Below are 22,252 nucleotides of genomic sequence, written 5' to 3' on the forward strand. Positions count from 1 at the left end.
GGTTTAGGGTGTGCCTGCAGAGCTGTATTTTAAGCATTATATATTGCAGATTATATTTTAAGGCTTTACTGTGCTTTTATTACTTGTGTTCCTTTTTATCATGAACTGAAAGTACCTTAATTAGCACGACAGAAACAAGTGTTAATTAAGCAATGTTCTATATTTGTAAACCTTTGCATACATGTGTGAGTAAGTGTGTAGTTGTGTGTTTGTGGTGAGCCGGATTCAAACAGACAGTGGATGCAGGCATTAGGAAGAGTAAAGGCGAGAGTGACGCTGTAGATTAGGAGAGTGACAGAAATAGAGCAAGAATGTGCAGAGGAATGTATTGGGTTATTAAGGGTGCTATGACATTTATGTCAGACATTTTTAGTTTTTTTTTTTTTTTCCGGAAACCCATAAAAAATATTTTGTGTTAAATTCTGAAAATCATGTAGGTACTACATCTATGTTTAGCAGATAAAAATGTAATAAACCCATCTTATTCATTCATTTAATTTACTTATTAACATGGTGATTAAATACCCCACAAAGTTGAATAAATTGAGAGCCTGAGTATTTCGTAGCAGCACCTTTGAGAGTAACTACACCTTGCGGTGTTTCTCCAAAGGATGTCAACCTGGATTTGGAGATTTTGCCTCCCCTCCAGCTGTCCAACATGGGCCTGATAAGTTAGTTTTTAATGCTGGACTTTCAGGTTAAAAATATTTTTAAATTAGATTTACATCAGGGCCTCATTCCTGTCAAGTCACTCCAGTGTAGTTTTGGCTTTATGCTTGTCCTCTTCGTCCTGTTGAAATATGAAATTCCCTCCCATTTTCAGAAGTCATATTTTTTCAAGATATGCTCTTAAATCTTCCTGATGTTGGCAGATGTAGAAATATCCTCATAACATTATGCTCATCCACCCTGCCATACAGTTAGGATGGTGATGATTTGGTAAGGGCCATGTTGGAATTCATGACAAAAAAAATCTTCTTTCTATTAATTTACAGTAACCACTAAACCATCTGCTAGTTTTTTTTTTTTTTACAAGATTCTTGATATCTTTGTGCAAACGTTAAGCTCGATTTTAAAAGACTGTCTTTCATATGCCAGATTTATGCACTAGCTTTGATACTGGTGTGTGGGTGTATTTTCCTGTTGATCTTCTAAAGAGGTTCCTGGTAGCCTCTCTGACCAAGTGCCTTCTTTAGCAGTTTTCTAGGTTTAATGAATGTTGAGGTTGTGGGTGGTACTGTATCATGCATTTTCCACTTAATCTAGTTTACCTTTCTTTGAAATCTATGCTACTGCCTTGATCCTTATGTTAGGAATGTTATGGTTGTTTGTGAAACTGTGGAATTTCTGTCTCTTCAAATAAATGTTCATTAAATAAGATGTAAGCATTACATACAGTATTGATATTATTCACATAGAATAGTTGTAGAGGTAGGATTGACTAAATTAGGTTGGTACTACAGTGCATTCAAATGAATGCTTGATATGATTATGTGTTGCAAATAAAATGCATAAGACTGGATTGTGAATAAACCACGGCATAGCATGGCATTATCGAAAATGACTGATCAGCATGGAGTGATGTGTTCTGGTTCTGGTACTCCCCTGGTACTCCCCTGAAGTTTTAGTAATCGTATAGACAAGGCATTCATAAACACCTCCTTACTGTATACAATAGTAAGCTTTAATATATGTTTTCTTTGTTAAACAACATGTTTTATTCACCTTCTAACCAATACAAGTACAGATTTCAACAGTTATGCTGGATAATATTCATTAACCGCTCCATGCAATTTTAAAACATTTTGTCTACACTGAAAACAAACTTGAAGAGAAACAGCAAGAGAGCAAGAGAACCAACTAATGCTTGTTAGTGCTGTAACACTTCAGGTAGGAAGCTGATGTAACTATCATTTCCCCTGCCTAATTAGCTAAAAGCATTCTCGACAAAGGGGGCGTACTGTATGTTTCACATAAATACAAGCAGACATCCTTGAAATCAGTGTTTTGTAGTCACACCACAAACACCTTCAAAAAAGAGCTTCCTGAAGGATTTTGACTTCAGACACTTTAGTTTTAGGTGAAGCTGCTAACTTTACAAAACATCCTCATTGTGTTCAAGTGAAGTAGAACTACAGTACTATAGACAGCAGTATATATTTTTGCTTTGTGCGTGTGTTTGCATCATATAAATAAATGCATGCGATGATAAAGAATCCACTAGCTCCTAAACGCTAAACAGAAGAAAATGTATGTATGATCGTTGAAAGGACACAGAAAGTATTGAAAGGAGCCAATCAGAAAAAAGGTTGTACCCCTGTCCAGGTTCTGATTGGCTGGTATTGTTCCTCCTCTAGCCTCTGATTGGCTAGCTTTGAAAGATTTGAGATATTGAGCGAGCGTAAATCCAATTTTAGCACAAGCAAGTGAAAAAAATTAAATCTGAGTGCAAAAAAAACAAAGATTTATGCTCAGGTTTGTAATGGGATACTACCTAAACTCCCCGAAGTAAACTGACTGGGCAAGTGAATACGTGTCATTCAGAAACAAGATCACATGTATGTATAAATCGAGAATATTAATTGTGCAGCCCCATATGAATCAAGCATACAAAACATCTAACCTAAGGCACAAATCAGTGAGAAACAGGTGCAGGTGATGAAAAACGATCAGGCCGGTGATTAGTATACTAGTGATACTGAATGCTAAGTGTTTGAAACATAAAATAAGGGAAATGAGGCTGCTGCCGAGATTGTTATATAAACACCCAATTATTAAATTGTATCTTTAGGCACTTTGTAGCCTGTCACAGTGAAATGTTTCAATTTCTTTAATTTAATCTATGTAATTGAATTACATTTATTATGAAGAAATGAGGTTTGGCTCAAGACTGTATTTACTATACAGTAAATAGATACTGGCTTTGATTTATACTGTACATATAAATGGATTGATGTATCCAGGAACACACTGCTGCTTAGAGAACAAGATGAATAATTCTACCTACATTTTTCTCTCCATTTTTTTCACTTGAATTGTGACCTGATTAATTTGATGAAAAAAGAAAAAAACACTTGACAAAAATACTTGACATCACTCAGCACGTCTGAAAACTTTCTGAAGTGTTCTGCACTGAGGGAATAAGTGTTTGCAGCAACAGTCACATACTAACCACCTTGTTCCTGTTTCTCATTGGACCACGTGAAAAATGTGCTTGTAGGCGATGAGAGGGTGCCTAATTTTCTTGCTGTGCGCAACCAAGTAGAACGACATGTCATTTTGATTCTGTTGTGACTTTGCTTGTGAGCGTTAGGCTGCTGCTAAGCTATGTTTAACTTTTCCTTAAATTGTCCTTGCCTGTGCTGTATGTTAATTTTAGCCACGGGATAATCACAATGAGTATTTAAATATATTGCTCATGTGACAGTCTGCGGTTCTAAATGCTGCGTTGAAACAGGGATTGTGCCACTGCTGTGTGTGAAGTAAAGAAAAGCCAGGCTTCACATTATGTTAATATTTTAAAAAATGAAATGATCTTCAGGCGGCACGGTCGTATAGTGGTTAGCACTGTTGCCTTGCACCTCCGGGGTCTGGGTTCAATTCCTGGCCAGGCTCGATCCTGTCTTTGTGTGCATGGAGTTTGCATGTTCTCCCCGTGCTTGGTGGCTTTCCTCCGGTTTCCTCCCACAGTCCAAAGACATGGAGCTTAGGTTAACTGATGTTCCCAAATTGCCTGTAGGGTGTAAATGAATGAGTATGTGTGGCCTGCGATGGATTGGCACCCTGTCCAGGGTGTACCCCGCCATGTGCCCTAAGCCTCCTGGGACAGACTCCAGGTCCCCGTGACCCTAAACACAGGATAAAGCGGTATAGAAGATGAGTGAGTGAGTGAAATGATTTTTAAAAAATTCAAGAAAAAACTGCTACAGAGCCGGTGAAGAACATATGCAGCTGTGTTTTCATGTAGTGAAAAGTTGGTGGATTGTGCTTATCGAATTGTTCTTGCTATTGTGTGCTAAATCAATAAAGTCGACAGAAACTCAACAAGGGATCAAGTCCTAGACGTGGAGGTGTTTGTGTGTGTGTCTATACATGTGTTTATATGTACGTATGTGTGACGGAGCCAGACAAAGAATGAGGTGTAAGTAAACAGGAAGACAAGAGCTGTGGTGTGAATAAAACCGATGAGCGCTAAAGATAACGAGAGATCTGCGAGAGGAAAGCCGATGCTTAGGCTGGCATAGTAAGGACGATTTCCAGTGACAGCTTGGCACTTTGCAAGACGCTGCTACGAATGTGACCTCAGTCAATCACACATTCACCTTCAACTCCTGATGAGACGTCTCTATGAAATACGTAGAGTGTGAGAGGTTTGGGTCAGCCTGCCAGCCCTGCAAAATATTTTTCATCTCATAAAACATTTATAAGCAAGAACGGATGAATAGGTAATGAGAAGGAAAAGAACGTGAAAGGGCAAAAGAGATAGAGAGTGATGTGGTTGTTTAAACATACATGAAGACACAAGAAAGAATTACGTATATTATAGATGGCGAGTGAGGAAGAGCAAACTAGTTTCTCATAAAATGAAAGGAAGATGGATAAACTGGTATAAATGTTTAATGAAAACAGAAAAAAATGACAAAAGAAAAAAAATCTCCATACTAATCATATTGCTGGATTATTCAAAATATAAATGACTGTGTCTTTACGGACATGTTTTTGACCATCTTGTATCACATTTGCAAATTCACAGCGATTTGTATGACTGGAATTTTATGAAAGGTTCAAAAGGTTGTAGGATCATGAATGATACTCTGTCGCAAGACTTGCATAATTGCATATTTCAATCAAATTTAGATACTGTGTTGGTTAGAGTTGTATTGTAAACAAGAGAATCCATACAGCCACCATGAGAACCATAAAAAAAGTTTGAGACGAAGATACAGAAATTTGTAATAGGCGATTTATTTTAGGAAACCTTTTTATATTTATACTCAGCTCACATAAAGCTGTTTCCAACCAGTTCAGTAAGAACTCCTTCCTGTGGTGTTGGTGACACAGTGTTAATATGTATTCCTCTAAGTGTGTGTGTGTGTGTGTGTGTAGGTGAGGTTTCAAGGTGTGATAAGATTATCATCCAGAGAGCCACTGTTAAAGGAAAACCACTGACCTTGAACTGCTCAGCTGCATGATCAGACTGTTTACTTGTATAAGGATGTATTTTAAACCTTTGGTCCTCATTTTATATAGTGCCTTGCAAAAGTATTCATACCCCTTGAACTTTTCCACATTTTGCAAAGTTGCAAGATCTCTGCAATAAGCAAATTAAAAAGGTATAAACACAAGTCTAAAGTAAATTGTTTTTAATGTCTTACAGTTTGGAAGTATTCATACCACTTGAACTTTTCCACATTTTGTCATTTTACAACCACAAACACAAATGTATTTTATTGGGATTTTTATGTGATAGATAGATTATAAGTAAACCATTAGAAGTCCTGTTTGCAGTTTGCAACAAGCCATGTGGAACTGCAAATGGACGTCTTAGGCCCTTTTACTTGTCACCCTTTCATAAATGCCAGATTTGTGGAGTGACGACTAGAAGTTGTCCCATGTATACAGATTCTCCCACCTGAGCTCCTCCAAAGTTACCATGGTTCTCTGGACTGCTTTTCTGAATAATGCTCTCCTTGCCCAGTCTGTCAGTTTAGGTGGACGGCCATGTCTTGGTAGGTTTGCAGTTGTCCGGTACTCTTTCCATTTTCAGATGATGGATTAAACAATGCTCCATGAGATGTTCAAAGCTTGAGATATTTATTTCATAACCTATCCCTGCTTTAAACTTTTTCCCAACTTCATCCCTGACCTGTCTGGTGTCTTCCCTGGGCATCATGATGCTATTTGTTTACTTATGTTCTCTAACAAACCGTGGCCCTCACAGAACAGCTATATTTATACTGAGATCGAATTACACACAGGTGAACTTTATTTACTAATCAGTTGACTTCGGAAGGAAATTGGTTCCACTGGATTATAGTTAGGTGTCAGAGTAAATGGGGCTGAACACAATGCTTGGCACACTTTTCAGATTTTTGTATGCAGAAGATGGTTTATAGATGGATGATGTGTTACATTGTGCTGGGATAGAGTCTAAGTAGGAGCTCCAGAAGATGTGGATGGTTGGCTTCATGTGTCCCAGAGGAAGCAATGTGTTAATGCTGATTTATGCTTCTACATCAAGGCCACATCATAGGCCTGGCATAGCCACATACCCAATGTAGTACCCTACAGCGTGACCTGATTTTTACCTCCCCAGACCACTTGATAACAACACATTTCCAGCGTCTTCTACGCTTCCATTTCTTAACTGAGTCGCCTGTCATCTTCCTACGTCTTCTGTTATTTCTGCATAGCAGTAATTTTAGAAAACATAACTGTTGCTTAACATTTATTAGCTCAACTCCAGCAAGACCTTCTCAGTTTCATTTCCTGTTGTTTGTATTACACCAACAACACTCACCGGAGAGTGGGGAAGAGGTTCAGCACAGTGCCAGAGAAACTCCACTGTCAACTAGCAGTTTGGCAGTGTACTTGCAGAGTGACATTGACACACCAGCACACAAGTATAAATACTCACAGGCTTAAGTAGGCTTTGCACAGACTTGACGCAGAAGCATAAATCAGGCTTTAGCCTTCACTCACCCCGGGTGGTGGTTATATAATAAAGGAGAGGTACCTGGTAGGTGGGAATGGCAGATGACAAAAGTTTTTGTTTGTGTGTGTGTGTTTGTGTGTGTGTGTGTGTGTGTGTGTGTGGTTTTTATTAAGTACTGCTTTGTTCCATTGTTGATAAATTGACCTATTTTGTTTTTATTTATTATGGAAAATTAAATCATTAATTAATACATAGAAAAGTTATTTTGGTAACGTCACTTGTGGCATTCCAAACATTCAGGATTTGTTAATTCTAAACATTCAGGATTTGTTAATTCCAACATTCGGGATTTGTTCAGGATACCAAATGTGATAATGTTAGTGAAGGAAACTGTAAACATATAGATTTAGTAGATATCTACACACACACACACACGCACACACACACACACACACACACACACACACACACACACACACAATGAGAGAGAGAGTTTTATACACACCTTATTGTGAAATTATTTAAGGGAAGAGGCTATTTACCTTTTCACTTAATATACATATTTATACAGTATATACACATACTGTATATACACATATAAATACATGCATTTATACTGTATTTATACATACACACACTCACACATACACACACACATACAAAATGTATTAACATAATTAGATTTTTTTTTTTTAAGGGAAACCCTTGTGACCCTGCACGCCACCAATAATCCCAACCACTTTTAAAGTCTTAGTTCATTATTATTTTTAAAGTTCATTCGCTCTATTACATTTCATAGTCTTGTTTATAGTCTGAGTCATAAGTGTGTAGGCGTGTTCATTGTGTTATTCTGACCCTGGCTACTGTCCGCCTTATGGTCTGTATTTCTTCCTTGCTGGGAGCAGGTTTCAGTTTATTGTTAGCTGATGCGAGAGTTTTACTATTTCCTGGAAAAAGTTTATTGACCACCTGTCTCTTTTCTCTTTCGGTCAGCTGTAAAAACTGGTTTATTTCTTCCTCTATGTCTCTTTGCGGTTCTCCCTGTGTGTGTGCTGTGCTGCGCGTTTTCCGTTTGCTGATGGGTTCTGGGTGGGCGTCCTCTGTTTTTCTCCTGGGTTAAGCTGCAGTGTTTTCTTTCAGTGTCGGTAGGGGTGTGCAGATCTACGGCTCCTGTCTGTCTCCGGTGCAGATGTTAGGGGCGTGGTTAGTGTTACGGGCGAGATATCTGTCAGCGCTGAATACTGTACAGTCTGTGTGCTCAGGACTGACCTCCATGAGTTCTGGCTCGGTTGTGTCGATGAGTCCCACAGCAGGTTCGAGCTCCCCTGTGTTTTCCCGCTGGCTGTCCTCGCGCTGCTGCTGATGTATCCCAGCCGAGTTGCCCCGCGAGCTCCCCGGTTGCATAGCTCTGTGCGAACAGCTCAGCCTTTTATGTCCTACATCACCACTCTATATAGTATAGCTGTTCTTCCCCTCTTTACACTTGAAGTTTAAATGTTTCTTCCAGGGTATTTGAAATCATTAAAATCTGTCAGCGGATGGACAGGACGTGTCTCAAGCTGGAGCTTTTGCACCCGAGCGGGATAGCTCTCATGAGGTTGACGAACTTCCCGGAGCGGGTCAGCTCCCTCATGATTCCCTCGTCCTTTATAAACGGGGAACATTTGAGAATACCACTTGGGTCGCAGGGGCAGACAGAGGGGTAATTTGTAGCCTAGATCCTCTCACACATGTTCCGCTCTTTATTAGTGCACTCCCCGATGGCACGGTGGTGTAGTGGATAGCCCTGTCGCCTTGCACGCCGTGCTTGGTGGGTTTCCTCCGGGTATTCCGGTTTTCTCCTACAGTCCAAAGACATACAGATTAGGCTAGTTGCCCGTAGTTTGTAAATGTGTGTGTGAGTGTGTATGCCCTGCAAAGTATTGGCACTCTGTTCAGAGTGTACCCCACCTTGTGCCCTAAGCCTCCTGGGATAGGCAGGCTCCAGGCCCTGCGCAACCCTGAATACAGGATAAAGCGATATAGATGATGAGTGAGTGATTAGTGGACTCACTAGGTTTATCTTTGTGAGGTTAAACCACCACCGCTTGGATCATCTCGGGAGGCAGAGTAGATATTCTCCCACCCAACCTGCTCTCACACCACTCTTTCTCACTTTAAACTTAAACTTTTTTACTAATAAAACAAAAGGGTGGGGTAAAAAACAGAAAGTCTTTCAAAACCTGACAAGATACCAAACAGCCTTCCACACGCTTTCCTCACACCCAGCACATGCACAAGGAGAGAGATAGTTTATTATAACAAGGGAAAACCTTGTTACTTTTTTTTTAATTCTCATTCTAATAAATGACTTAAATGCTTTTGTTAAATTTGCTATTAAAGACCGGATAATACATGTACAGTGGAACCTTGGATTACGAGTATAATTCGGTCAGGAAGCGTGCTTGTATTTCAAAACACTCGTAAACCAAATCTAATTTTCGTATAAGAAATAATAGAAACTTAATTTATTTGTTACACCGTCCTAAAATAAATACATAAAAGTAATTAACACAAAATATAAAGTAAAAAAAAGAAAAAATTAACTTGCAAGTGTTTCTGTGTGTGCTTGCAGGCGCTTTGTATGTGTGTGTGTGTGTGTGTGTGAATTTAAAGTAAGCTCCCCTCTCCCCCTTTTCTTATCTTACAGTTTTATCGAAAAAATAAACAAGGATCTCTCTAATGACACTTATGTGACACACTAACAGAATCACTGCTATGAAGTAAAAATAAAACAAATTAACCTGCACTTTACCTTTGGGAAGAGTCGCGACAGAGCAATGTTTTTGTGTAGAGCAGAGAAAAAGAGTGTGTGTGTGGCCCAGTGTACAATAACCTCTCTAATGAGACTTGCTTTTGCTTTACACACACGCTGTATACATATGCAGACAGACACAAAATAAAATATATTTCACGCACACACACGTGGTCACAGTGTTATAGTAAACAGTACACGTGTGCATGAATGTGGGTCATACAAGTGAGAGACGCGCACTAGGACCGAGCAGGGGAGACGATTACCCACTCATTAACGTGATGCTCGGCGTCAAAACAGAAAGTGCATGCATGATACATGGAACTCAGTAAACCAAGACTTGTTTGTTTTTCAAGTCAAAATTTTAAAAAAATCTTTTCAAACCGCGTTACTCGTAATCCGAGGTTTCACTGTAATTAGTATTTTAAGTGACAGATTTTATGTTAAGATAAGGTTATGATGCATCATGACAAATGACTTTGTAGTGTACTATAATCCAGTAAATTAAGTATATTCTAATTAGATTCTCTTGGATAGTAATGTCAGTTTATTACTGTTGAACAGTAAACTACCTGTCAGTTATCATAAACATGAATCAGTTTAGACTTTAGTGCTATTTAGTTGTCAGTTCAGTGTTAACTGACTCTATCACCAACAGAAAATGAGTGCACCTAAATAACTGGTATATCAGCATACCAAAAATGTTTTTGACCACAAGCCTTCATAAATGTTTATATAGGTTTCTACAAGTTGTCAAGTATAGCTAGAGGGCATACTGTATGTCTCATTTTGGTTTATGAACATCACTCTATAAAACAAACTTCCTGCGAATTTCTACAGCTAGCTTTGTTGAACACCGCTGTTTTTTTTCAATAGCAAATCTATAATTTGGCCACTTTTAAGTCATATTCTGATTCATTTTCAGATCACAATAGTTTGACTAAATCTATAGAGAATTTGTTGTCTTGGAACAAGGGAAAGAAATTTGAGACAACTGCATTGCATATAAATATAATCATGCTGCACTGCTTAAGGCGTTCATTAAGTGTCTTAAACTCCACAGGACTGCGTGCTTGGTGTTTACACTTTACTAGATCTTTCTTTTTAGATGTTTCAGTTCTTCAGTTTTGCCTTGTTTTTCTTGCTCTTCCTTTCTTTAAATGTTATAATGGAGAAGAACACTGGATGCAGGAGTATAAGGTACTTAAGACTCTCATTTTTATACTTTGATAAACAGGATATTAAGGCGTACTGAGAATGATTATCCACAGTATATAAGTATGAGGAGAAGGCTAAAGGTAACATCCATGTTATTTAAATTTGAGCTTCTTTTGGCATGATCTTTACTGGATCAACTTTGCACATTCGACCTTATCACTGCAAAGTATTTTGAACTAAGGATGCAAATCAGCACCAAGGAGAAGGCTCTCTCCCAGAAAAGATTATGCCTTGAGGTGAAGGGAAAACTCTGTAATAAACCACAACCATGATACAAATGTTAATAATTCCAAACATAATAAGTTAGGTTTGTGGAAGTGAAATGTAAAAATATAACTGGGACATTATTATTGTTTTCGAAATCTGTTTAAAAATGTACACCTTCCCACAGTTTCTCTAAAAGTTAATTATGTTTGTAGGATTTTTACATTAAAAGCTGGAGATTTTGTAGTTTATTGCATTTCTTGGCTGATATAAAATTGGCAGGTGTTACAAAGCTCTTGACCCTATTGTGTAAAAGTATATCGGGATCTTATTTACAAGAGATTAAAAAAGACTGCATGACAAACAGTCTTATAAATAATGACAGTTGATTGTCATTATTTATACCGGTCTGTGAAGGTGAAGCAGAAGCTCTGGTTAATCCCGCACATTATTATTCCCTCCCCCCAAAAAAGGAATGTGAGTAATGAGGTGTCTTGGCAGGGTTGATGAACTTTTGCTCCATTATAAGGTGAGGAGTTTAGAGCTTGGAGCTCCAGCCAAATTTCAGGAAACGTTTGAGGATGCCCCTTGGCTTGCTTTCATGGACAAACCCAGGACCTGTTGGCAGATGAGTTTTCATAGTTGACTGAGCAACATGTGTGGATCTGCCAGTTGAAGCTTGAATCTTCAGCCAGGGATGGAAATGTCTTGGATGACCTTCTCAGCCCATTACCACCACAACTCCCGCAGGTGAAGCAGAAGGAAACAAATGAATAATGCATCAAATTGAATTTACTCTACAAACAACAGGAATGATTTTTTTAAAAAAAACGCAGCCACACAGTGGCTCACTAAGGACTAACATTCCTCTGCATTTTGGCAATATATTGTACAGACGTGTCATACTGAGGCAACCTAAAATCTCATAAACATCTATTTCTACCGTCACCATGCCACACTATGGAGAGGGACAATGTGTGTTTGGTTAATTTAATGCCTTAAGGAGATCAGATTCTGTGTATGTGTGTGTGTGTGTGTGTGTGTGTGTGTGTGTGTGTATAGGGGGAGCAGGTGGTGAATTCTGGAGAACATGAGCAGCTCATAAATGATGGATTTCTCAGACCCTTTAGTTGGATAAAGTCTAATTTCCCTCTCGGTCCATATACATGCACATGAAAAAAGAATACATGGTTTCTTCTGCAGTTTCCTCAGATCTTCTGTGAGCTTTCTGTATGCACAAGCACACACACTTCCTAGATTTGTGGTTATTAGTGGAGCAGGCAGAATAAGGAGATTAACATTTGCATGATTAAATATACATTTGCATGATTAGGTGATTAATGCTGTTTAGTCTACGTACTTCTAGAAATGATTATCCTATATGGATGGCCATGCACACATGTGTACAGTATGTGTGAAAGAGAGAAAGAGAAAGAGAAAAAGGGGAGAGACGTATCTAAATACTCAAGCCTCTATTAGCTTTTGTATGGCAGTTTTAGTCAACCAAGTTCAGAGATAAGAGACTATGCTTAAAGTTAACTTTTGTGTATGTAGTGTGTGTGTGTACATGTTGCAAGCCCCGTGTTTGCGTGCGCTGTCAGAAGGCTTTCACTCTCCCTCTGCCCCCAGCAGAGGAATTGATTCTACATTGGCACTCTTAAGTGAGAGCTTGTTACCCCTGCTACTTTCAGGGCCTTTGGTTTGATTTAATGCCACTCTAAGTGGATGACTTTAGAAAATGCCTCCCATTTGATGCAAAACACTCAGAGAAATGAGAAACGTTTGTCACTTGTGCTTTAAAAGACGCACGATCTGCGCTTCTGACCAGCAGGAGCTGTTAGAGTTCGCGTGGCCGTGCGTAGTAATAAATCACAGACCATATGCTCTTTACAGCCACCACGCCCTGTGATGAAATCTCTGCAGCCTTCTTTCTGTCTGTGTTTGTAAGTGTGTGTGTCAGACAGAGAGTGGATAAAGGATAAAGACAGAGCAGACAAGATCTTAATTGTGCAGCTGGATTGTTTTCAAGAAGGCGAGCAGGAAAATCGAATAAGAGACAAGCGGAGAGGAGGGAGCGAGTGGGGGAAGTGAGAAACGATGAAAGGGAGAAAACAAGTGCAATAAAAGTGGAAGGAAAGAGACCATGTGAGTGATAGAAGGAAAATACATTATCAATTAGAGCAAATAAAATAATATGAATAATATTAATAAATAATAGGAAGCAATAACATGCCTGACTCCCTGACTGGAAGTAAAAAAACAACAACAACACATACAGTAAACATGAAAACGAGAGACACTGTACCTGGAGAGAGGAAGAACATTCAATAATGGAACAAAAGCAATAAAAGAAAAAACATTTATCAGAAGTGTCATATTATTGCTTTAGGGGAAAAAAAAGCATTGTTTAAAGAAGCAGCATTTTTGGTTTATGACTTTGTTTTGAATACTCTTTTTAACATAACCTCATTGAATCACGTCTCTGAAGCCATATCCATAACTCTGTTATTTTAAGTGAAGTTTACTACAATAGATGACCCTTTGAGGGCTGCGGGAAAACAATCAACAGACTCTCACGAATACAGTAGCTGCAATAAGATCTAAATTCATGGCTCTAAAAAAACACAACATGCAATGCATCAAAGTAAATGCTTAAAATAATAAAATAATTATTTTAGCTTTTAATCTTGTACAGTATGCTTGTGTAGGGACTAAAAAACAAAACAGTTATGAGAGTCATTTTCTCTATATAATCTGCTACGCTAATGCACTTATCTCAGTGTTTCACGAGTGCTTGTATACAGTACATTCAAGGTAGAAGGTTTTCTTCGTACTCCGCAACCATGATCATTTGGACTGCCTATTTTATATCTCAATAGCTGGCCTCCAAGGAACTCCCTAACGACCAGCAACATGTGGAAATGGCTTGGTGCAAGGTCAGGACTGTATGTGGATGTGGCGATAGCTCCCAGCCGAGTTCCTGTAATGTACAAGTGATGTTAGTAAATGATTGTGTGTATAGTACAGGTGTGTCTGTTCTGTTTAAATCCAAAGTGTGGCGTAGAATCGCACTCAAGAAACAGGCAGAATCCCAACTTAACCCGGGCATTAGAAATGTAATCAAGATCATAAGCAAGAGCAAGAGAACATAAGGCTTAAGGCAAAAAAAGCCTTTCCAGTGGGGTCTAAAGTATTGACTTAACATAAGTCAATAACATAGACACATTTTTGGACAATTCTGGACATTATTTAAAGCGGTGTTCATGTCATTGTCCTCTTCTCCCCTTGTTTGCCATTTTTGGCATTATAATACTGAATGACTAAGGTTCATGTCACACCCCAGTCAACCGTCTGCTTGTACTCAGGGCTGTGACATATAACTGTTTTGAAATCATGAGAGACAGCAGGACAATGTGTTAGCAGTAGCATGATCCTGTTTGCGCGGAACAAACTCTTGGGAGTTAATATGCATTTTCTTAGCTTTGTAATTGCTTATATATAACAAAGCATACACTCTGAAACCTTTCTCCAGCATTCTATTATACATGATGATGTCACTTATAGTCATTTTCAGGATTTTCTGCAGAAACCTGGTGTTACTGTATATAGCACCATTGCTGTTATAGTGGACGAACCAGAAGGAAAAAAAAAACCTTGTGGTTATAATGTTTAGAAAATCCTTGGAAAAACTATTTTCGCCCTAGTTTGCTCATTTCCATCTGATGAGAAAGCTTCTCTGAGTCTGTTTTCTAATTTCTAGTTTCTGATTGTAATTGAGTATAGATTAATGACGAGGTACCACAGCGATAGCAGCGGCACAATCGAGTAAGTGACTCTGTATATAGATCCTGGCTATACACAAAGACAGCTGCTTTATTGCTGTTTTCCCGTCAATAGTTTTCCTGTCAGGTTTAGAGGAATGTTTATGTGTGAGTGTGTGTGTGTGTGTGTGTGTGTGTGTGTGGGTGTGTGCGTGTGTGTGTGTGTGTGTGCGTGTGTGTGGTTCTAGATTAGCCTCTGAACAGTAGACAAAGTTTATGTTCTAGTTTTGTAGCCATCTTCCATATGCTTCTCCTTGTTATTCTGTACATGTGTGTGTGTGTGTGTGTGTGTGTGTGTGTGTGTGAGAGAGAGAGAGAGAGAGAGTGATTGGGTGTGTGTGTGTGTGTGTGTGTGTGTGTGTGTGTGTGTGTGTGTGTGTGTGTGTGTGCGTGTGTGTGTTTCTCGAGCGCTGAGCTCCACACGTTCCCCCATGAGCCTGTTTCTGTCTTTCTTTCAGTCATTATCTATTCTTCACTCTCCTTAAGTAGCTCTCAATCTGTTGACTGCTTCCTGGTGCACATGTGCGTCTGAGAGTTTAGCTTTGTGTGTGTGTGTAAATCTTTGATACGATATAGTGAACCAAATGATGGGGTAAGGTATGCATAAATACATTCTACAATCGATTTATGGAGTGTATTGTTACTGTTAACTCGGATTTGTTGTATAACTGAGACAGACGCAAATGAAATGCATAAAAGAGCTCTGTTCTGTCTGTTTACAGGAAGATCATTGAAGTGAAGATCATTGATGATGAGGAGTATGAGAAAAACAAAACCTTCACTATTGAACTGGGCGAGCCTGTTCTTCTGGAGATTGGACAGAAACATGGTAAAAATGTTTGTGTGTGTGTATGTGTGCGGCACTTTAGTTCTCAGGGTGTGATATAAAAAGGAATGAAGCAAAAAGAGGCATGTTTTATGTGAAAATAACAATGTGGTGTGATATGATCCGATGTGATGTGGAAGACATTAACACCTCTGGGTTAAACAACACATCCTGAGCGTTTTATTTCCCTTACACCACAGCAGTTTGCTGATTGCATTTTTCAAATGATATAATGTCATTCTTCATCTATGTACAGTGGTAATGTGGCCAAAAATATTGAGACAAAACAATCAGTATTTTGCATGAGGTCCTTTATTCTTCCGAATCTGCTGGATCCAGCTGGGCACAGAGTCAAATAGACGTCTGCAGTACGTCTGGTGTCACTCGCTTAATCTATGCCTGCTTGATTAAGATCATGTAAGATCGTGGCACAGAAACGGAAGTGGCAAAGTGCCACTGTACAAACATTATACAGTACATGCAGCATCCACATACACACTTATGATTCATATTCAACAACATTCAACCACTTTTAGAGCTGTAGTAGTTCTTTTACCAGCTTTTTACAGCATTATATAACAATATCAATATTTCCCATCGCAGTACGTACTTAGTTATCAGGTGTGCTAGCTCATGCTCCTCTCATAGAATTGTCTCAAACACACTCAAGCCTTTGCACGTGCACCCTTCCTAATGAGACAACACTCATTAGCTAACATCTAGCTTAGGCAGTGTCACAAGGATCGATGTCACCGTCCTGTCCACAGTTTGTGTGCATCGCTTACACTCACAGGAAGCCACAGTCATTAGATCTTACATCCAATTTAACACAAGCTACACAGGCAAGATTTATACACAGACTGAGAGAGAGAGGGAGAGAGAGAGAGAGAGAGAGACTATAAAGGCTATAGAAATCAAATAAAGTGAGTAATTTTGAAAGAAGGAAATGACCTTTCTGATTTGGCTTCAGAGAAACTGTTTATAGTGCAGCTTTAGGTGCAATTACCTAGGCAAAAGGAAATTTGTTACCTCCGGGAAATAATTGGCTGCTACAGGATCAGCTAGAGCAAGTGTAGTGACTGCAGGCTACCACTTTGCCTTAGTGTTAATTACATAGCCTGTCTTGACATTGCCGCTTCATTCCCACACATGATTCTGCTATTTAATTAACACCAATATTCCCCTGAGATTTATAAAAGGAGATATGTCCCTTTATATCCATCTGTCATCTGTACTACTTGCCCTGTGTAGGGCCACGGCGGGCGGGGCTATCCCAAGGAACTCAGGGCACAAGTGTACACCCACAATGGGGTGGCCTGATCACACTTACGCATACAATAAGGGCAATTTGAAAGAAATTGGTCCATAACGCATGTCTTCGGACTGTGTGAGGAAACCAGAGATTTTAACACCCAACTCCGAAGGTGCAAAGCGTTGCGGCTAACCACTAAGCCACTGTTCTACCTCGGTTTTCCTCTCTGTTAACCAATTTCGTTCTTATCAATTATTGTCAATCTATGTCTCTCCCCCTTTAGGGGATTCCAACGAGAATAACCCCACAGTAGGAGCAGAGGAAGAAGAGGTAGCTAAGATGGGATGTCCCAGTCTAGGAGAACACACCAGGCTGGAAGTGGTGATTGAGGAGTCCTATGAGTTCAAGGTAGAAAACTCCACCATATGTCAGTAGCCTGGAGGATTCTGACTCACAATATTGACTTTCTCCACTTTATGGTTTTGACAGCATTATTGATTTTGTATAATTTTTTGCATCAGTGTTCTGTCATGTATTATTCCAGAAGCCATGCAGTCATCCTGACTCTGTAGGATTATTGATATAGCTTTAGCAGGAAAGAACTACTAGACGACTTCTAATGGATCATGAAGAATGAGCTTTCCCAGTATGACTGTACAACCTTGCGATCAGGATTTTTAACCCGAATCCTAACAATCTAACTTTTTCTGCTCAAACAGAGCCGTGTCAACTAATTTGTTAAATATTAGGTTCAGTGAGTGTACTTAGGTGTGGGTGAATTACACACTATTCTGGACACTGGAGGGCTGGAGTTAAAGAGCTCTGTTGTAGAGATAACCACAAAGCCACAAAAAAGGGTATCAGAACACCTAGTGTATCACAGCCTGCCACATATGCAGCTTAGCAAGCAAAGAGTTCAAGGTTGTTGATTCACCCTCCAAATTCCTCAGATTGCAATTTGACCGAGCACCCACGGGATGCACCAGACAAACACGTCAGATCCATGGAGGCCCCACCCTGTAACCCACACTTCCCAAAAGATCAGTGGCTAATGTCTTGGTGCCAGACACTACAGCACACCCTAGAGGTCTGATTGGTGTATAACAAATTTTCTCAAGTTCAAAGAAGAATGCAACTAGAACTGATAGGAAGATAAATATGCATGGAGAGAATATCCCTCTGCATGCAACAGTGCATAAAATATTTTAATGTCACATTTAAAAGCTGCAAACCAAGTCCAAAGCTAATATCCAAGCGAAGTCTTAATTGCATCATTACAGCTTTCTGGTTCACTTCTACATTTACTTTCAAAATATTTATAGTTTAATGGATTATTGTTAAATTGTCATGTTATTGAATTATTTGAGATACTAACGTCTAATATGCAATGTGTCTATAGAGTACAGTGGATAAGCTCATCAAAAAGACCAATCTGGCTCTGGTAGTCGGAAGCAGCAGCTGGAGGGAGCAGTTTGTCAGCGCGGTTACCGTGAGCGCAGGTAGGATGCAACAGGTGTCAGTTACAGCCTGACATTAGGTCTGAGGTTTATTTTAAGATTATGTAAATATACCTGGCCTTTTTATGCTCTTGAATTGGATTATTAGAGGGATCTAATTACTAAACACAAAGGGTTAATCCAGTGTGACCTCACGTCTGTCCCTAGTGGGGTGATTGATGACATGAGGGGCTGATCCATATTTATTCTGCCCTGCCCTTTTACAGCTGTTATGCAACATGAAATATTCATGGTTGATTTGCTTTTTTATAGTTGGAACTTTGTCCTCTGGCCCTTTAGGTGATGACGATGAGGAGGAAAGTGGCGAAGAGCGTCTCCCTTCCTGCTTCGACTACATCATGCACTTTCTTACAGTCTTCTGGAAGGTTCTGTTTGCCTTTGTGCCTCCCACCGAGTACTGGAATGGCTGGGCATGTTTCATCGTATCAATCTCTTTGATTGGCATCTTAACTGCAGTGACGGGTGACCTGGCCTCCCACTTCGGCTGCACCATCGGACTGAAGGACTCCGTTACCGCCGTGGTGTTTGTAGCACTCGGCACCTCAGTACCAGGTCTATAAATGAATGAACGAATCTCTAGGAAGGAAGGAATTTGTAACTGATGTGAATGTACTTATGTTAATAAGATGTTAATTAATTATATGCATCTAATGTAACAGCTGACCACAATTCTTTGAGTTCATAATTGAGGCACTATTTATTTTTCTCATTACAAAGTACAATTACAAGTAAAAGATTTAAACCAAGGCTTAAAATGAAACAAATTAGTAAATGCCCAGGGTAGCACGGTGAAGTAGTAGGTGAAGTAACACTGTCGTCACGCACCTCCAGGCTAAAGGGTTTGAATACTGCCTTTGGGTCTGTGTGCATGGAGTTTGCATGTTCTCCCTATGCTGCATGGTGGCTTTCCTCCGGGTACTCCGGATACTCCGGAGTCCAAAGACATGCATATTAGGCTAATTTGAGTTTACAAAATTGCCCGTAGTGTGTGCTTGTGATCTGCAATGGATTGGCACCCCGTCACATGCGATAGGCTTCAGGCTTCTCATGCTGAAATTTTCTATGGCATCCTTTTTTTTTTAAGAAATGCACACTTTCCTGAACTGAAATATGTTTCTCTTTTGCATGTCTATCAACTAAAACATTCTATCAAGTTCTAGCATTTTAAAATCTGGTTATCCCTAAAAATGAGAAATTTTCATCTAAAGATTTATTCCTGACTGTAATGCAGGAGCACTGCACTCACTTTGATTTATAAACTGATTCATGCGACGTCTTGATCAATGTGTGAGGTGCCTTTTTTTTTTCACTCGGATTTTTAAAAATATATCCCATTTGTTAGTTAAACTGCTTTTCTCCCCCTTTTTCTCCTAACATTAATCTCTCGAGCTCTGAATGTCCCCCTACGAAGACATAAAATTTTCTCTTGTCTATATATCCTTGTATAATCCTCATATAGGATCGCTAGGTATAATTTAAAGAGAATGATTAAGTTGAGCTGCTAATAAAGAGAAGGAGCGAGAAGAAATTGCAATGTGCACAACAGTAGAATCCAGGTCTCAGGAGGTTAATTAATCTTATCATTCTCTTCAGTTCTCTGCTTTCTCTTAAATTTATTACATATATTTTCAATCATGTGCTTTAGCCTGTTAGCAGGATAAATTGATGTATTAAAGATCTGATTAAACCTTATTTTCCTCTCTTTGTTTCCATCCCCTGCACAGACACCTTTGCCAGTAAGGTAGCTGCCATTCAGGACCAGTATGCTGACGCTTCCATTGGGAATGTAACGGGCAGCAACGCAGTAAACGTGTTCCTGGGCATCGGTGTGGCGTGGACCATTGCCGCCGTGTACTGGCAAAGCAAGGGCAAAGCCTTCAAAGTGGACCCAGGCTCTCTGGCATTCTCTGTCACACTCTTTACTGCGCTGTGTGTGGTGTCTGTGAGTGTGCTGCTGTATCGCCGGCGCCTCTCGGTGGCTGGTGGAGAACTGGGTGGCCCACGGACTTGCAAGCTGGTGACGTCGCTGTTTTTCTTTGGTCTTTGGCTTATTTACATTTTATTGGCCTCCCTGGAAGCATACTGTCACATTCCTGGATTCTGAAACAAAAATAAAGCATGTGAAAACACAACACTCTAAATTCACTTCTCACACTAGATAAACAGCTTTGTTAACGTTTTAGTACTTAAATAAACTGTGAGTGTCATGTTCCACAATAGACCCCCCCCCCCCCCCCCACCCTTAATTGTCTAGGTTCTCTGAAGAATTACCTTACTGTGGATCCCTTTGTCTCTTTGCCTTACTCTAAGAACTTGTCTTTTCCAGTAACCAATGAGCCTTGTTCTTCACATCTTTCCTGTTTGAGCCAATTCAAAGTTTTCAGATAGAAGGAGACCTGATTATGTTTTTCTACACTTTTTCAATGGTGTCAAGTGTCAGTATTGTTACTGTGTAATTGTCAGTATGGTATATTGAAAAGGACATTTGCAGACAGACAGACAGTCAGTGACTAAGTGGATAAAATCATAGCCTTGCTATACATGTTGACAAGTTAAAGTACGCTTGAAAATGGAAGAAGATCATAAGAAAACAGCAGAGGATGTGGACAGATAATAAGCAGATTCTTTGAAGGAAGACCCACGCTGAGAAAATCCTCAGTCTGGACTCGGAGAAGCAAGATAAAAAGACCAGGAAGCAGGTTCGAAAATGCTTTGGATGGTGTTGAAGATTGAACACTATTTTAAACTGCATGAGCTGGATTTGTGGACCCTGCTGACACCCAGCCGCACACTAAAGAGGATTTTCCAGGGAAGAACTCCTGCTGACACAATAAGCTAATTTTGTCCGTGGACGCGTTCTTGTTCTTTGGAAATGGTAAAAGATCTGAACCTCAAGCGTGGAGAAGCCATGGAGAAGAAAGAGCCGGTCGATGCTGTGCTGATCTGTATGGGCAGTGGGAGGTGGCATTTACAGCATGGCCACCACCTCCAACACGCCAAGGGGAGAAGCGTTACTATGGAAATACCGTACCGAAACAGGAAATGACCTTTGTGCCATGTGTGTCCAGTGCATGTACACAGGCTGTGTCATTCCTTGTGTGTCTACAGGAACTTATAGACTTTACATGTTCCAGAATACAATTATTATTATTATTATTATTTTATATAAATAACTTTAATGTTGATGTCCAAGTCCAATTGTACTGTACGTTATCAGTCATCGTCACAGTCAGTATTTGTTACAGCTGGCTTCAGTGTGTGCCGTGAAGATAAAGTGTCCGTGACTTTTCGTCTAGTGATTAAATAGGAGAGGGAGAAAGAAACAGAAAAGTTATGACTACTTCGTTCTCCTGTCCTCCTTCTCTCCTTCCTCCTCCTCCTCCTCCTCTTCCTTCTCCTCCTCCTCTTATCTTAGTCCCCTGTATTTCTGTGCTCAAAATAGTCATCCACCACAGAGAGGAAACGGAGACAGAGAGGGAAAAAAGAAATGAGTGTGACAGATTTAGTACTTGTGCAGATCTTTAGCTATTCTAAGTAGCTACTGATGCCTGATCCATTGTTTTGAGTGATAGAATGCGTGCGTGGGGTATTTTTAGCTAGTCCTGTTGCTAGGCAACCATCGCGGAGTCATTGTCTCGTGTGTGTGTGTGTGTGTGTGTGTGTGTGTTGAGCGCCTTTTACGGTAGCTACTTTTCTTTCTGGCTGTCTGGTTTCTCTTAATAAATTGGAGCGCCATTCCGATGCAGAAAATAAGTGTTATAATTGCATTCCACACACACACACACACACACACACACAGATGTGTGTGATGTAATATTTTTAAAAAAAACTGAGTGACCAGTTATGGGAAAGTAGCCTTAGAGCAGTTATGTTTTACACACACACACACACACACACACACACACACAGTTATAAAGTATATATGAGTGTGTATTGGTGGCTGCTTCCTTCATGGCTTCTTCACT

General features: G+C 39.7%; 1 protein-coding gene across 4 annotated transcripts in view; it reads left to right on the plus strand.

Annotated features, from left to right (window-relative positions):
* Positions 1 to 22,173, plus strand: part of slc8a4b (solute carrier family 8 member 4b) — a 65,085-nt gene extending 42,912 nt beyond the window's left edge. For all 4 annotated transcript variants that reach the window (XM_053497562.1, XM_053497585.1, XM_053497569.1 and 1 more), the window contains 5 exons: positions 15,415 to 15,521; positions 17,054 to 17,178; positions 18,170 to 18,269; positions 18,567 to 18,839; positions 20,012 to 22,173. In XM_053497562.1, the coding sequence (XP_053353537.1) occupies positions 15,415 to 15,521; positions 17,054 to 17,178; positions 18,170 to 18,269; positions 18,567 to 18,839; positions 20,012 to 20,391 (985 nt within the window). In that variant the 3' untranslated portion in view covers positions 20,392 to 22,173. The remainder of the gene's footprint in view (positions 1 to 15,414; positions 15,522 to 17,053; positions 17,179 to 18,169; positions 18,270 to 18,566; positions 18,840 to 20,011) is intronic.
* Positions 22,174 to 22,252: the final 79 nt, after the last annotated feature.

The sequence above is a fragment of the Clarias gariepinus genome, chromosome 1, assembly GCF_024256425.1.
Source record: "Clarias gariepinus isolate MV-2021 ecotype Netherlands chromosome 1, CGAR_prim_01v2, whole genome shotgun sequence".
Taxonomy (NCBI): Eukaryota; Metazoa; Chordata; class Actinopteri; order Siluriformes; family Clariidae; genus Clarias; species Clarias gariepinus.